The 18,451-nt window shown below is 40.6% G+C and overlaps 1 protein-coding gene across 12 annotated transcripts in view; it reads right to left on the bottom strand.

Annotated features, from left to right (window-relative positions):
• Positions 1-18,451, bottom strand: part of SUGCT (succinyl-CoA:glutarate-CoA transferase) — a 658,579-nt gene that overhangs the window by 621,974 nt on the left and 18,154 nt on the right. For all 12 annotated transcript variants that reach the window (XR_005594438.1, XR_005594442.1, XR_005594440.1 and 9 more), the window contains exon 6: positions 10,291-10,411. Coding sequence is in view for 7 of the 12 variants with exons in the window: in XM_039525907.1 (XP_039381841.1) it covers positions 10,291-10,411 (121 nt within the window). In the remaining 5 variants the exon portion in view is untranslated. The remainder of the gene's footprint in view (positions 1-10,290; positions 10,412-18,451) is intronic.

Genomic DNA, 18,451 nt, shown 5'->3' with positions numbered 1-18,451 from the left:
CTGGTCCTCTAACGAGTTTCTAATGCATAGTAGTAGTTTACCTCTCATCTCTTGGCTACTTATTTTCCTTAATAGTCTCTCATGATAATCTTTGACAGTCCAAAGGAATGGTCCCATTCACTTCTCCTTTAACCACTATTTTACTGACACACACAAAGAATTCTAATTGATTAGAGAGGCATGATTTTCCTTCCCAAAAGCTGTGCTGATTTTCCCTATCACATCCAGTGCATTTCAGTGTTTTATATCTTCGGCTTTTCTTTCAAACAATTCACCTGGTCTTTATGAGAAAGGCTCTCTGGCCTGTAATCCCTAGGATCTGGTTTAAAAGATAGATATAATAATATTTGCTCCCTCCACTTCATTCACCCTATCACATAAGCCCGAGGCTGATCAGCAAACTCCAAGGCTTTTTACCTCTGGGAACTGTTCATTTTATTCTTTTAACCACATTGGAAACCAGCTGCAAGTTGTGATGAATAAACACCACCACTCCAGTACCTCAGTTAGGTACTAAGGTCTTTCTATTTAACCCATTGGGGCTTGAAGATGCTGCTAGGAAGGCAAAAAAAAAAAAAAGCCCCCTCCCTGGTCCTCTGCCAATTGGCCCATAGGAGAAAAATTCCTTCCTGACCCCCTGAACAGGAGATCAGCTAGACCCATAGCATCTGTCACGCCAGGTTCCCATTCCTAGTTCAGGTGGGCTTCTGGAACGGAGCCAAAAGAGGCTCCACGTGGACCCTGTACTCGGCTAAATCCTGGGAGCTGAGGAATGCTGGCCAATCAGCACCCATCTCTCCCAGCTTGCCAATAGGTGCCAGACTCCCAGGGGGAAGAGCTACCTAGTTGTTCCTTGGCAAGTGTCTCCCTCCCTCACCACTGGAACTGTCCCCTTGCACCACTGGCCCCATCAATTTCCCCCACCCGTTGATGTGAGTGGGTGGCTAGGGATTTTAATTTTATGTTTTATAGCTTTAGGGCCTTTTTGACTTACTTCCTCATGTTGAAAAATATTTCTATAGTTTAAAGTCATCATGCTAGTTTTGGTACAACCCCAATCAACTTAAATTTTTGTAGTCACGTTTATTTAGTTGCTCAGCTATAGTTGTTGCTTGAACCATCTTCAGTATTTGACTTAGGACTAAATCAAGAGTAGGTTCCTGTCTTGTGTGTTCCTTAACTAGCTGTTCCAAGAAATAATCACTGAAGGTGTCAAGGAATTACTTCTCTAAATGGTGCCCTGTAGTGAAAATTGGCTCATTTATGTGTAGGTGGGTAAAGTCACCCATTATTATTGTATTAGATTCTGTTGCCTCTTAAATCTGCCTGTTGCTGCTGCCATCTAGTCTGGCCCCATAGAAAAGGGGCAAGAACTTAACAAAAGAGCTATGCAAATGTGCGCCAGCTGCAGATCAACCCCTACCTGGCTATCTAGAAATAACAAGTTCACCAGAAAAAAAAAGCCTAGGAACTCCAAGTTACCTGCCATTGCATAAACCAGCTTCTGATAAGGAGGACGCTACAAACTGGCTCTAATCTGAAGCAATTCCACACATGCCACCACAGTTAGTTAATGAACTAGAGGATTTTAAGAACACTTTTCCAGGTGTTGCTACAACCAGCCCATTACTTATAATATAGGAGGAGGATGAAAGAAAAAAAAGAATGAAAACCGGGGCGGGGGAGATAAGAGAGAATATTCTTTTTCTTGGCTGGGTCTCGATGGGAGGGGAGGCCTGAAAATGAAGGTCCCACTAACTCTAAATCCACCACTGCTCATAAGTTGTTTCCCTTTACCCCAATCTTTAATCTATCTTGGGGGGAGGGTGTCTTTTCAGGCCACAACCTTGACAACAATTATGCACATGAATAACTCTGATCATATGAGCAGTGTCATACTCTGTAAGGTGACTATCATACATAACTGTTTGCAGGATCAGGACCTTAAACTGTAAGCTGTTTTGGGCAGAGTGTATTTTCCTATATGTCTACACAGTACTTAATACATCTTATCTACAACTAGAATACAAATAATTAACTACTAATAATAAATCCTAACTGTTACCATACTAGGATCTCCCAGAAGTATCAATGGAGCTATGGTCACTAAAAAGGGACACTTGAAAGAGCTCTTATACTGCCACTAAAACAGTAGAGAAACTACCTATATATGATGCAGTGACTGTATCTACTCTTTTTTTAAAAGGATTTAAAAAAAAGGCAATGGGAAGGAAAATAAGGAAAGCTACAGTTCCAAATCACCTTTACACAAGAGAAAAAGCAAGCACAATTCAAACTAAAAATCTAAAATATAGACAAAAACTTTTAAATTAATAGGTAATTATAGGAGGAATTAGTGTTATCATTCAAAGACCAACCAAAAATCAAACTCAAAAATCTCATAAAACACAAGCAGATTTTCCCCCACAGAGTTCTGAGTTACAAAAAATTGTTTTAAAAATCCCAGCACTTTGATTGGGAAGTAATACTCGGCAGCGAGTGTTGTCCTTTTAAACACTGCCCCCTACTGTTCAGAAAAAGGTCCTAATTAACTTTCTCATAGTTATAACAAAGTGCTAAACAAGTCCATACCAACAGCATCAAATGGTCACTCCTTTGTGACCAGCACACGCATGGTTTACTTTAACTGGCCGGTTTTCATAAACTTAAACCAATCTCAACCACAGAGCTGTCAGAATATATTAGACTTAGAAATAGTTTAAGATTACTCTAATTAGCAATGAAGCCAACTTGTGAGTGAGAACAGACAACCTAGGAGGCTCAAGAGTGCTCAGAAAACAGCAGAAATGTTGGGAAATATCACAAAGATTCTAGCACCAGGGCAACAACCTGTGCAATGCTACATAAATTCAATCAGACTTGTTTAGATAAGAAACTCAATTTACTAATCACCGTTCCAAAATTCCAAAAAGGAGTTAGCATTTGGCTTACCTATGTGTAAACTCTTCACCTGGGCATGACCCTGGCTTTCTGATAAGCTACTTGTCTCATAAACTGTTAACAATTGCTACTTTAAGCACAGCAATCCAAAAAATTTTAAAAAGAGGCAGTTCCAAAATAGTATTGCTTTTGTGTAAAAGACTGCATTGACCAAAGTTTAGATACGATACATCTTATTAATTTAAAGTTGCTCTTTCACATCTCCTGGCTTGTCAGTGTCACCTTGTGTATTCTCTTCATGTTTCTACTGTCCTAGAGACAAATAAAGTGATTCTTATGGTGACCACTGCCAACCTGGAATAATAATAATATCCATTGTCAAAAAATGTATTCAGAATTATTCTCAAAACATTTAATTTTTTTCACTGATCAATTTATTTACGATACTGGAAAAACAGCACTGCAGCCACTCAGCAGGGACAAGTGTTGATTAATATGTCCAATTGGTATGATTTTTAATAAAAATACTGTATAGCAGCAACCTACAGGAAATTCTGTAAAACTTGCACATAACTTCTGGCTGAAGCAACCACCATACATACATATTCATTTAACATATATAATTTACATTACTAAGGGCCTGATTCTGCAAACACTCAGGCAGCTTTACTCACATGGATAGTCCCACTGACTTCAAATCAGACTTGTTTAGATAACGTCAATGACTTCAATGACTATCCAAAAGGGTAAAGTTACATGTGAGCTTAAGCAATTGCAGGTTTCAGACCTTAATGTAAAATTTGTTTTCTCACCACTAACTTTTGAGTAACACTTTATAAACAAAGCTTTATGAGAAAGGAGGTAATTGAGGAAGGTTCCAAACGCATTAAGTTTTTCAGTGCAACCATTAACTGGCTGATTAACTATTACCCCACTGTTAACAAACTAAATACAAATGTGTTATAAAGATCAACAAAATAGTTCCTGAAATACCTGATCCAAAGCACACTGAAGTCAACAGAATCTTTTCACTGATTTCAATAGTCTTTAGATCAGGTCCTAAATTTGAGGTGGTGCTTGCAGCACCTATTAAGGTTTCCCAACACTTCCTATTATAAAAGAGGCTGTTTTCAGTTCCTTATAACTCTGCCAAACTTTAATCGTTTGGGCTGAATATTTCCATATTAGATGTTTGCCTCCTGCAGAATTGTTTTGAAAAGCTTCCATCAAAAGAGTTCAACCATTTCCAAGAAAAAGTGGGTGAAAACATTTTGCCATGCAAAATACACACACACACACACACACACTTCTAACTGTTTTGTTGAGAATGTCTACCACACCAATTCTTTGTAACAGACTTAAATTGTGGCAAGGTGTAGGATCTCAAAAGATTCCAGCAGCACTAATCACACTTTATCCCCTCACAGCTTCTATCTGCGACTGCTGTCCCTACAGAGCAACTGAGCATGCTCCAGCCCAGGGCTACAGGCACACAAGCTAGACTCTCCTTGCAGTTGTTGCTCATGGTTGCTATGGGTCAGGGTAGGGCCAAGCACCAGAACCAAGAGTAGGGACCTTGTAGCTCCTGTGCTTTCAATGACCTCAGTTTACTGGCACCAGACAGTGTGGATGAGGAAGGGGCCTGACTCAAATGCAGAGAGGATAAGAGGTGGATCAGGTGTGGAAAGGAGTAGATTGGGACAAGGAGCTGAGATGGAGCAGGACTGGGATTGGGAACTAAGGAAGGAAACAACAGAGAGAAAGACTAATAATGGTGAGAAGATGAGGAATGGGGGGAAGATCTGAATTGGCTGAGCAAGGAGACTAGGGGATGAGGTGAGGGGGAGACAGATCTGACAAGGGGCAGGGTGTGGAGGAAGAACTGAGGCTGGCTGGCTGAGTCTAGTACAAGGACCAGGGTGAGGATGACACAGACTGGAAAAGGAGCCCAGGGAGAAAGAGACTGGAACTGGGAACAGCTGTGGAGGGGAGAGTGGGAGTGAGGGATGATGGCCGGAGAGACTGGAGGAGGGTGAGAAGAGACAGACTGGATAAGGAGTCATGAGGAGGGAACTGGGACTGGCTGGGCAAGACGACCAGAGGTTGCCACAAAAGGGACAGGAGTTGGAGGACTTTGTGAACTCTACCAGGAACACAACCGTGTTCACGGCACCAAGGAGGAACCATCAACTAATAACCCTGGCAGGCCATGGAATCAGAGCGGAGTACAGACTGGCCTACCGTGGTTCCTTGCCCTCCACTGGTGGGCACAGGTCCCACCACAGTGTCGGGGCAGGACACAAGCGCAAGGAAGTGGATGGTATGAAACACGAATATGTACAGATGTTTTCTGGGTGCAGCTCGGAGGCAGACCGGCATGATGTCATTCAGCTGACTCAGGTGGCAGGTCAGAGGATAGCCAGGGTGAGGGGGGCTTGCAGGGCGGGGGCCAGATGACAAGTTCTGGAAGACCATGGGTGAGGGATGGCCAGGGATCACTCTCCCAAAAGAGTTGTGTACTTTTCCCTGCAGCTTCTGATTCTAGCACATTCCATCCTTGGCCCCACAAAGGTGCAGTACCTCACCGTCAACCTCTTGCTGGCACTGGCCAAGATGGCCATCCATTACTTCAGGAGAAGGTAAGCGAGGGGAGCAGGAGGCAAGGCTGCCCTCACCTCCTGGAGCATACACATGGTGGACAGCCCCATGTGTGCTCCACCCTAGTCCTTCTGATCTTAGTCCAGGAGGTCTCCAAATCTGGTGATACTTGCCAGGTACAACCTCCGACACACCAAGAAGGACTCCACCACCTGCATACGAAATGGAAGCTGTGTAGCAGGGGTTCCATGCAGAGGTCCCCCCTCAGCAGCCACTAGCTTCCAGATCCTGAGGAGATCCTGATAAAAGACCAGCAGGTGAGACTTCTTGGGTGGAGATTACATAACTGCTGGTCATGTTGGAGGTCTCAGAGGTGGCGGAGGAAGACATGTGCTGGGCTAAAGGAGTCTCTACAGAACCTGGAAGTGAAAGGCATGGACCTAGACTGATGGCTTCTCTAAGACAACGGTTCTCAAACTGTGGATCAGGACCCCAGAGTGGGTCACAACACCATTTTAATGGGGTTGCCAGGGCTGGCGTTAGACTTGCTGGCGCTTGGGGCTGAAGCCAAAATCCAAGCCCTACCACCCAGGGCCGAAGCTCTCAAGCTTTGGTGCCTCCTGGATGGCAGGCCTTGGGCCTGGGCTCTCAAGCCTGGGGTGGTGGGGCCTGGGCTTCAGTCCCCCTTCCCAGGGTCATGTTATAATTTTTTTTGTCGGAAGGGGGTCACGGTGCAATGAAGTTTGAGAAACCCTGCTCTAAGACATTAAACTCATCAATAGACATCACCAGCTTTAAAGTAGGAAACAAAAAGAGTTACCCTTAAAGTGAACATACACCCAAGATTTTCCATTTGTGAGTTTTCCTCACTTTAAACAAATTTACATGAATCCAGTTCTAGTTGATCTCATGTGGCCTGCTCCCTTTCACTCCCAAGCCATTTCCAAATGATCAAGGATCCTTCCCCTATCTCAGCTGTCAACATAGAACAGTAAAAGTAATGTACAATTTACTAAGCAGTCCTAAGTGCACAAGTTTACACTCATTTCTAAAGGGAGAAGGCATGAGACAAAGAAAACATATTGGGATATCCTGATTTGAAATCTGTAACATATATGAATAAACATCTTGGGGTATCACAATAATTCCACCCCCACTCTCCCCCCAAAACCCCAAACATTTTGAAAATCTAAAATTATAAGTCTGTTGTAGACAAAATACAGAAAAGGAATCAAGGGTGAAATCCTGGCCCCACTGACTAGGAACTTTGCTATTGATTTCAATGAGATCAGGATTTCATTCCAACTGAATAACAATCAAACAGATTATTAATCATTATCATCATCTTGGAGAAGCCCGTACTAGCAAAACACTGAAGCGGGAACTTTTGAGCCCAATACTTCTTGAACTTCAGTAGTATCTTCTCAGTTGGTGGTTGTCTTATTGTGAGGCCTGAAATCAAAACTTTCAGACAGAAACCATGAAATAACATTAGCCCCACCTTTGGAAGAGTGAAATCTAAAAAGAGTACAGGATTCAACTGATTACAAAAATTAAAAAGCTGCCAACAAATCAAGAAGTGATCAAATCAGAAGACAAAAGTTGCGGTCAGAATGCAACAAACAGAGAAAGAAAAATAGCTAGAGCACCACATACTGTGACATGGTCAGTCATTCATGCACTAGCCAGCCCAAACTTGCTTGGCCTTTAAAAAAATCAAAGGACATCAGAACTATTCAGATTAGAAGAATGGACTGCCTCCTTCAAGCATCCAATCACTATTCCCTTCAATTGCAAGGTACAACACTTAGACCCCACAATTTATTCAACCTTTATATATCTTGTACATCACTGAGTTTGTTTTACTAGTGGCTTCAAAATGTTTTAATCCACTGCACAGGAGATAAGTAGAAAAGATTAAGACAGTTACTGTGACAGGAAAATAGTGTTGATCTAAGTAAAATATGCAGACTATTTAGAAACTATCAGAGGTGACCTGTGCCTGCCGATAGTGGGGGAACTGTGAGGGAAGCCGGTTTCAGGGGTGTTACCGAGCATAGTCAGTCCAAGCCAAGCAGCAAATCGGGGGCGGGGGGGGGGGAACATGACCCTGCTTCCTCCCACCTCATTTTCAGAGGGACTGAGAATTCCACAGTAGAGCTGGTTAAAAAAAAATTATTTTCTTCAGTGGAAAATGTTGATGAAAATGTAAATTTTCATTTTTGTCTAAATTTAACAGGGAAAAAAATTCAACAGAAATACAGGTACCAAAAACTTTTATTTCTTCCAAAATATTTAAGTTTTTGGGACATTCCATTTTTCGACAAAACTTTTAAAAGGAAGCAGAAACTTTCTGTGAAAAAATTGTTTCATCAAAAACCCAATTTCCTGTTAAAAATGTTTCAACTGAAAATTTCTAATGAGCCCATAGTCTTGGGGTGACTATACTTGCAAAATCCAAAACTGGGGTACTATTGTGGCAACATTTTTTAGGGTCATGAAGTAGTCACACAAAGCTAAAGTACACTTCTTTTTAAAACTGCATGCTGGTATCAACACTGCCAGCTTCTGGATATTTCTTGGACTGTAGGTTTATTTTTCCCCAGTAACTTACGGTCTGAACTAGTTTATAATTAAACAGTGAACAAGTGTTGTTAACATTTACTTTGAGCAAAAGAACAGCATTGATTGTAGAGACTATCAATTGACTTTTATCTTCACTCCAAAACCTGCTCTTCTCCCCTGATGCTTGTTTCACTTGTCTGTCTCAGTAAACACAATGCAAATTCTACTCAGGATAGCCATAATTCTTGAAAAAACATTGTGTAGTTATAAAAAAATCCAAGCGTTTCGAGTGATGAAACAAAAAAGTGGGACAGTTCAGGTGTCTCAAAAGAGACATTTTGGACTTTGGAACATATTATGAAAAACCAGAACTGGGATATATATATTCACTTTGCATAGACTTCAATGGGAGACATGGATGCTCAGCACTCCTAAAATTCAGGCCATTGATGAACATGCAGTATAAATACATCAAAAGGTCACCTCAGACCCATTCTGTAAATTCATGTCGATCAGGGGTGGCCAACCTGTGGCTCCGGAGCCACATGCGGCTCTTCAGAAGTTAATATGCGGCTCCTTGTATAGGCACCGACTCCGGGGCTGGAGCTACAGGCACCAACTTTCCAATGTGCCGGGGAATGCTCACTGCTCAACCCCTGGCTCTGCCACAGGCCCTGCCCCCACTCCACCCCTTCCCGCCCACTCTCCTGAGCCTGCCATGCCCTCACTCATATCCCCTTCCCCCAGAGCCTCCCAGATGCTGCAAAACAGCTGATTGGGGAGGCGCTGATTGGAGGGGCTGCCAGTGGGTGGGAGGCTCTGGGGGAGCTGATGGGGGGCTGCTGACGTATTACTGTGGCTCTTTGGCAATGTACATTAGTAAATTCTGGCTCCTTCTCAGGCTCAGGTTGGCCTCTCGATGTAGATGCACTTTCTGAAATAAAACAATTTATTGAATATACACCGTACACTATTTCCAAACATCTCTGTCTTTGTTATTTCAAAACCACATTTCTTTATGCATGGTAAGTATGAAGTTTAAAAAGAGGTATTTGGTTCTAATTATATAAGTGTATATATGTGCAAAAAATTCTTCACAGTCAGAAAATTCAAAAATTGCTAAATGTGTTTTCATGATTTGTTTTCCTTCTGGACTGAGCCAAGTTGTTAAAAGTTCATTCTAAACAGTATATTTGTTTAAGTTATAATTTATTTAAAATAGGAATTTAAGGCAGAAATCTCATTTCTACTATAACTCTAAACATCAGAGAACATAGCAGATCTAAAGAACCTTTAACTATCAAATGTTGATCTTACCATATTAGGCCTGTTTTTTTTAAATGCAACACCTTTTAATATAGTATTTTTTTAATTACACCTCAGGCCCTGATCCTGCAAACACTTACACATGTGAAACATTGAACTGTTCACATAAATAAAGGTGAGCGTACGCATAAATGTTTGCAGGATCAGGGCTTAGGGTGGTATTTCTGCATTTTTAAAAATTCATACACCAAGAATTATATCCTAAGACAATTCCCTTTACAAACTCCAATTAATACTATAAAATCAGGATTAAGACTATAACTTGCCAAACTAAAGTCCAAGGTCAAATAGCAGTAGTAAGTGCCTCTTGTGTCAACCCTAGTAAGTGTCAACCCTAAATTCACGACAGAAGGCTGTGAAGAATATAAAACCTCATGGTTCAGGATTTAAACCAATTCCTAACTATTAGATATACGAATGAGAGCTTTATGTGGGATAGATTATTATTCCACATCTAAAAAAAGAACAGGAGTACTTGTGGCACCTTAAAGACTAACAAATTTATTTTAGCATGAGCTTTCATGAGCTACAGCTCACTTCTTCGGAGTGAGATATTCCACATCTGACTTCTGTGAGGTGTCTTGCACCCTCCCTCTGGTACTGCCACAGCCAGAGACAGGATACTGGACTTGATGGACCACAGGTCTGATTCACTATAACAGCGCCTATATTGAGCAAGTTATCATAAAGCAGTTTGCATGGTTGCCAACTGCTATTTTCCCTACACCTGCTTTCTAGATATATAGAAAATGTCAGTCTCCAGAAATATCACTCCATTAATCTGAATGAGCATAAATGAACCAGAAAGGTTTGTATAAAATGGCATGCCTTCTGCTGCAGAATTTTGGAAAGAATAAATGAAATTATGAGCCTTTGCACAAATCTGCAAAGTTAAAATACCTGTTATTGAACAGTACACAACGTGAGGAGCAATCTTGTTAATGTCTTCGTACCCCAGGCCCATTTCAGCAAGTTTCCCAGGGACATAATTTTCCACAAAAACATCAGACACAGCTGCAAGCTGAAAGAAAAGACAAAGATGAGTCAGACTTCTTAATCAACTTCTGAAAGTTCAACAAGTTCCCCACATAACTTAATTTAAAATTTCAGTAAACAAGATAGTTCCTGGCTTTCCTACAGTACAGAAGTCACAAGGTAATTGTGACTGGCTTAAATAAACTTGTTATTCTGAACAAATGGCTTCTCTACTCTGGTCAGTAACATACTAGAAGTGTTGCCTGCCTAGAATGGATTCACTATTAAAATCTTGAATGTACCATATATGTTGTTATAAGTTGTCATCATGGCAATTGGCCAAAGGCTGTCTACATTTAACAGGACAAACACTGACATTATATTGGTCTTTCCTAATTTTAGGAACGAGTAGGGAGAAGAGGAAGCACTCTTCATCCATTGCTGTTTTTTCTGCGGCAGAAACAGATGCTTTTGGCAACAGTGTTTTTGATTTCCAAACTACCAATTTCACATACAGTATCTTTTAATATATTTCATGGGCCTGGTGCTGTCTCTTTTAGCATATAACTATCCGATTATGTTACATGAAAATCCTAAAGGCAGCTTCAGGAATAGAATATCCAGTCCTGGAGCCTGACTTTCTGTATCATAGCAGAAATGACAATGCTTATAAACAATGTGATAGGATGCAGCTGCTTTCTAAACCTAGAAAACTCCAGGTCAGTGGACTGTTTCTCAACATAGCAAACAAAAGACTACCACCCTTTTCTCAAGTGTATCTATTTCTTATGCTCTGCAACTAAAGCTTTTGATCTGGATATATTCTCCATATGCTTTTATAGTTGACCCCAAGGGCTTTTACCAAGAAAGGCAACTTAAAGGTTAAAGATACAGAGAGATCTCTTATTATTTTCACCTGTTCAATGAGGAGGAAAGGATTTAATATGAGTGAATACTCAAAGGCTAATCCTTGGTTATCAACATTTCCTTTATACTTTATATATTTCCACATAAAGAATCTTTGCATCAATTTAACTAAACCAGTATCCTAAAATTGATTATTGTCAACTTGCCTACACATTTATCTTAAATCAATTTAGTTAAATTGGTGTAACTTTCATGTGTGGATATAGGTTTAAAATTAATTAAATACATTTATACAGATTTAGCTTATGCATGTAAATTAACCAACATAAATTACACAATATAAACCAAGTTTAAATGAATAGATCAGCATCCACACTAAGTTGCACCAGTTGAATCAGAATTAAAACAAGACGACAAAAAAAAACCCACACCTTTATATTTAAACCACTGCAATTGTCTGTATAGACCAGCCCTAAATCAGTCTGAATTCACGCCTTTTATTTCAGTGTACGTTTTTAATGTAAATCAACCCTCTTTTGCACAATATAGGAAATATCTATTTAGTTATTGTACAGTTATATAAATAGTCTGATCCAAAGCCTACTGAAATCAATTGAAAGACTCCTAATGATTTTAATGGACTTTGAATCAGAGCCTAAATCATACCTTCACTCATCCCCACAAATGGGGAGTTATATCTGGACCTATTTATAAATGGTTAGGTCATGCAAACAAAGTTAATTATGAACCTCTGGAGAAATAGGCTTATACCTGAGAAGATGGTGGCGGTCATTTAAAGGAATTTGAGAAACAATCCACTGACACATACACATATACATACATTAATTAAGCACAGGCTTTGTGCAAAAGTGAACTGTTTTAGATTATTGCAAGTTGACCAGAGTTCTACTTTCTGGAGCTATCATGTATCTGGCTGATTACTAGGTACAGTACATTGGAACAGTTTCCATAAACTAGTGTCATCATATCAGCAATCACAACCATTATTGTTCTAGCATGTAGGCTGTTTTACTGTATCTAAGGCCAAAGAAAAAGCTAAGCCAGCAAACATTTAGCCGGGCAGACAGAAACTGATTCTCATTCAGACAACAAGGCATGCAACTTATGAATGATTGGATTGGCTGCATGGAGGAGACACAGAATATCTATGGATGTTATTAGTAAGTTTGACATAAGGTAAAAGTGCATTTTAATGTCAAGGGACAGTATCAAGAAAATCCAGGACTACAATGTGACTGGTTTAAAATTATTTAAAGCCTTTTGCGGAATCGTCTCTAGATTTTTAATAAACGTTGTTGAATTTTAATGGCGGAGGATTGATGGTTATTTAATTCATCATTCCATTGCTGAGAAATGAAATGCACACTAGTTCGTGGAAGCTACAAAAAGTGTGTGACTGGGATGGGAGGAGTCCTGTCCCTCATGGAGAACAAGGGTACCACAGAGCTAGTGCCACTGTCAGCACTAGCCTGGAAGAGGGGAGAAGGTAGGACCATAGCCCTCCAACCTCTCTGCACAGGCTAGCAGAACCAGTCAGGTAAGATGGGGAGCACACTTTGAACACTCTTTAAGAGTGTCTTCACTGTAGAATTAATGCAGGCATTTACTATGTTGTTTCCCCAACCCCTCTTGCACACACACCAAAAAATCTCACCAGAGTTTGGTTGTACTTCAGACACAGGGTGGCTGGCCCAGCTGGGGATACAGGCTGGAGCTCAGGTACCACTTTCACTCAGGCTGGTAACTCACCCACTTTGTAGTGAGGACATAGGCTAACTCTTTCAATTGCTGATAGTCCTCCAATGCTTTCCCACACTTTCCTCCCCCTCTCACCTAGGGTGACCAGATAGCAAATGTGAAAAATCGGGACAGGGGATGGTGGGGATAATAGGAGCCTATGTAAGAAAAAGACCCAAAAATCGGGACTGTCCCTATAAAATCGGGACATCTGGTCACCCTACTCTCACCCCAAAGGACCCAGAAGGAGAGACAAGTTATCCCACAACTCACCGAGAAAAAAATCAGAGCCACTCGGTTTACTGCAGCACAAAGAACCATGGAAAATGCCCCCAGAAGTCTAGTGACACACACAGGGGAATGCGCCATCAGTGAGGACACAGTAACTCAGATTTGGCTTTGCAATGTGGCTGTTCGCACTTGGGCTAGACTAAGGCCGATCACCCAAGTTAACTCATCACTCTAACGTGCTGCACTAACTGTACTACTTGGGAGCTCTACGAGGCTTGGTCTCACCCTGATGCCTTGCTGGTGCAATCTGATCACCCTAACCCTGACACAGGGCTGTGACTTAATAGCAATCGAATTCCACTGTTCATGCCCCACTTTAGATCTCTGAGTACGAAGTCTAGCTTTCTTATTTTGGACTCCAATAATGAATAGAAACAAAAAGGTGCATGCACTGGAATTGTACTAAATACAGCTAGTACACTATTCTGTTCAACTTTATATCTTAGTAAAAAGTGATGGTATAAGTACAAAAAATATAGATTATTTCTGTTTCTCTCTCTCATAATTGCACTCATTATTTGGAAAACACCAATACTAAAAACAGATACTATTTTATTAAAAGAAGAAATTTTTTAGAAAGTAATATTAATATTGCCAATTTATCCTTTTGGGGAGAACTTTTAAAAGAATTCCATAAAAATAAGTTGTATCCCACCGCGCCTATCAATTTCTCTTCTCTGACATAGGCATGAGTGTGGGATGGATCTGCTGACTTCAGAGACAGAGGCAGCTAGAGCTGTCGATCAAGGACAGCAGAAGAGAAAAGAGCCTGCCCATTAATTTCCCATCAGAGAGTTTTCCCAAAACTATGATAACTAATATCAATTTTATGTAAGAACCACTACGAAATTATTTGTAGTAAATGCACAGCAGGAATATAGTCCTACAGACTTATCCTCTGACAGAGTTTTGATGAATTGGTAAGTAGGGCTGTAAAAAATATACTCAGATATATCAACACAAAAGGGTGATAGGATGTCAGATAAGTGGACTTGCTACTTTTAGAAGAGAGGAAATGACAGATAAGATTAGATTTCTCTCTACTGATCTGCATATCCACTTATCCATCACATTCTTAGGAAGCAGCCAGCAGTGACCAAAAATATTAGAAAGGGCAAACAGTGATATGAGCTAAGTAGACTAAGGAAGAGCAGCATTTGTTACTGGGGCACCAAAGGGTGAAATAACCTTGTGACTAATTATGTGAGAGCAGATGTCTGGAAACCCATCTTCTATTGCTTTGTAAAAGGATGAAAAATGGACCAGACTGCTGATTTACAGATTTGCAAGCCTCTTCTACCCAAGTTGTTTTGGCTGCATCTGTGGAATGCGCCTGAAGGTTCTCTGAGGCTACTAGTCATAGATTCATAGTCTTCTGGCTTTGCTCTTTAACACAGCTTTGGATACATGTAGTGAACATTTCTTTGCATGCCTTCTTTCCCATATCCAAGATGGAAGTTTAGGAAATAAGACAATTGATTTTCTGAAGTGTTCAGTATGCTGTATATAAAATTTTAGTACCCACATAACCTCTAGCTAGAGTACACAACCACTTCTTTCTGGTGCTTGGGATCAGGACGTAAGTTAAGGACAGATTATGTCCCAAGACCTGAACTTCTCTTATTCATGAATTTCCTTATGGTATTTAACACAACTTTTTTCTGTATGGAACATATAATACTAGATAAGGCTCAGAATTCAGCATGGAGTGTGCGCCAGATGTACTGATCACTAAGATAACCACCAGTTATAAATCTGCCACTAAAGAAAAAAGTATCCATTCATGCACACCCATTTGGTCAAATCCAGCACTGGGAAGGTCCCATCTTCTGGTTCCAATTTAGGTCCAACTATAATCACACAAGGATAAATCTGCAAGATTTTAGCACCATATAATCCAAAACCACCAACCTGTTAGCCCCAGACCAGGTTGGGGCTAAATCTAGTCCAGAACCAAAACACACCTCTTTAGTCCATCTCTACTGTTACTACAACACCACTGCTTTGGTTGCCATTGATCCAAGAGAAAAAAGTTACATTTATGACTGCATCTTCCATAAAGGATGCGGGCTATGGGAAATCAGAGTCAGCAAGGCCTGAATGCTTGCTCTTTAAATCTGAGGTGAATGATTGCACAAATCCTAAATTTGCTTTGTAATTTCTTCTCTGTTAGGCTTCAATGTTCAGTTTTATTTTTTTGTGGGGGAGAAATCAGCCTCCGCTGGAATGATGGTCTCCTTCATTTCCACCATCATTCTCATGTCAGTTTCAGGCATCGAAACTATTCCTTGGTTCTTGTCCTGGTCTGCACCCTCACTTGAAACTGGGGGGTTTCAAAGTGAGGACCAGCATGTCTTCCCCCACCCCAAAATCCTAGGGTAGGTCTCCCCTTTGGCTGCCACCACCCGGTCAATTTCGTGGGCCGGGACACCCCTGTTTCCCTTCAAAGACACTCCCTGGGAACACAGATCAATTCACAGAGGAGGAACCTTCCCCCTCCCCCCAGCCTGCTCTGAAGAGAGATACCTGGATTCAAACGCCTTGAATCTCTACACACAGGGAAGCAGCCCACTTCCCCCTCCCCTTCCCCTAAATTTCCCCAAGGGAAGGAATTAACCAAGTCCAAAGAAAAGAAAAGAATTTATTAAGAGAACAAAAAGAAAATACAGAATCTCTATGAGTCCAAGCTGGACACTCATAGGGTATAACCTTGCTAAATTCTGGAGAGAATCCTCTCTCTTTCTCAGTACAACCAGTACAAGCAGAAATTAAGAATAATCAATAACAAACACACAGAATTGCAAACATAGGATTATTAGATAAGGACACAAAGTATCTTTCTAATACTCACTATCTTGACTAGAAGAAATTAGTTCAGAAAAGTGGAACTTGTAGGGACTTGATTAACTCGTCTGGTCTCCTGAACTCCAAACGGCCAAAGACAAAGACCCCCCCAAACAGAGAGAAAAAGTTCCCTCCTAGGAGTTTCAAATTCTCTTCCCTGATTGGTCCTCAGGTCAGGTGCCCACCAGGTACTATGCTTTAACCCTTTACTAACTATGCTTTAACCCTTTACTAACTATTCATGACAGTTCTCCTTTTAGATCTTCTACAGTATCATGATTTGCCTATTAAGGCATCTGCTGTTGGAAGACTTTTTCCATTCAGACCTATTTACTTCATCTACAGCAGCACTGAGGGAAAAATCTAACTATTTTTTTGCTGCTGGTGGGAAACTATTTGCCTGTAGGGGCTTGTTTGGCTTCTACTGTTCCCAGGTCAAGAGAGTCAGGATGACTAAACAATGCAGTTGAAATACTCCTGAGGGAAAAACCTGGTTTGGGGAGCCTACTTAAATTTATCTGACTCAGATTGAAGAGGCTCCCTCCTCCAAGGGATGAGGAATCTACAGACAAGTATGACACTAAAAAGGATGAAGCCACATGTTTCCTGAGCATATGACCTTTGGTTTTTCAGTTTTTCTAACACTCCTTATATTTTCTAGATATTTTGTAACCCTTGCCTAAGGAATAATCAATTAGTTTGGGGGAAGAGGGACAGAAATTAGCCCTACTTATCTTTTTCTTTTTAGCTTTTGGCCTTTCAGTAAAATCACTAGGGGAGGAGACCTCAGAAATGACCCATATTTTACCCTAAATGCTCTCTGGGCAACAGAGTCACTTGGGGCTTGCCTATATTAGGAAAGGTGGTTAAGGTGAGGTCCTGCCATAACCTGTGTCTACATGAGGGAAATTATTGTGGTTAGGTTGGGGTTAGTTAGCATGTTTAGTTACCTAGCCCCAAGCTAATCTTGATAAACCTTAGAACAGGAAGAAACACCATTGTCATAGTTATCAAGGGCAGTCCTGGAGAGAATCAGGAGAATGTGCTGGACAGAGGAAGAAGTGCAGAAGTGGTAGGATGGGGGTCTCCAACCCCCTTCTCTGTTATGGGACTTGATGGATTTCCTGCACTGCCACTCCTTACTTGAAGAGTTTACCCTGTTTCCTGGAATCTGTGTATTTCTTGGCAGGTGGCTGTACCTACTATGGGTGCTAGTTGAGCTCTCCCACTAAGCTATACCACTAACAGTCCATCTTCTGGATGCACAGAAAATTTTGTCTCAGTGCCAAGCTGCCCATGTGTTTCTGCTCAGGTGTTAGGTGCTGATATTGGGGGGGGGGGCAGATGACGGGAGGGAAGCTGATAAAATACATAAATTTTATATTAAGCAAAATTATTTTATTTGTATAATTTTTCCAAACCATCCATAGGAAACCTATAAAGTTAAGTAACAATCAATATTGCCTTGCAGTTCTATTCTGAGGTCTGTCTCTGAAAACGACATTATAGAATTCTTGGTTTAAGGTCTCCAAATGATTTCCATATTAAGTGTGCTCACTTCTGCATAAGCGAAAAAAAACAAACTCAAATTGGAATCCATCATTTTATATAATCATCACCAGCAAAAAATTGCTCTTTGCTGTGTTGGTTCTGCAGGGTTAACAGGAGCAACAAGTAGAAAATGTTGTCTGTCACTAAATTAAACAGGTGAGACATAAATAAGGAATAGCTCTATAGAATATGACGTGCCATTTTTACATAGTTACTTTTGAGAATAAAACCACATTTTAAGTTCCAAAATGAAAAACTGAGAGAGAAACAGAACAGAAATATGAAGCCTGATCTGGCAAGTGAACAGACATTGAGGCAGCTTTGCTATTCATAGGATCTGATCAACGGTAAACACATGAAAAACACTTCAAATATTGGGGCCCAAGCCTGCTCCTACAGACTTCATTGGGCAATAAGCAAAGTAGACATATGCAAACATTTGCTATACAATAATGAAAATATAGATGAACAGATGGTTCACCATTCCTAATACAGTGAAATACTCTTAAACATTAAATTGATTTTTCCACATAAAAGCTTTACACTAAGCACTATAAATGGAAGTGCAATTTCTCATTGCAATGCACTGAAACAATTTGGAACTTAAGTGTGAAATCCACTTTAAAGAGGATTTCATACTATCCAAACTCACTGTAACTGAGTTGCACTGTATACGAGTCATTAAGATAAATGTTTTAGTGTATAAAAGAAAATCAGTGTATTGCTGTTTAACACAACTATACAGGTGATACACATCTATGATATTACCCTGTTT

Source organism: Mauremys reevesii, linkage group 2 (genome assembly GCF_016161935.1).
Source record: "Mauremys reevesii isolate NIE-2019 linkage group 2, ASM1616193v1, whole genome shotgun sequence".
Taxonomy (NCBI): domain Eukaryota; kingdom Metazoa; phylum Chordata; order Testudines; family Geoemydidae; genus Mauremys; species Mauremys reevesii.
The sequence above is the reverse complement of the archived record's forward strand: the minus strand, read 5'-3'. Positions and strand labels throughout refer to the sequence as shown.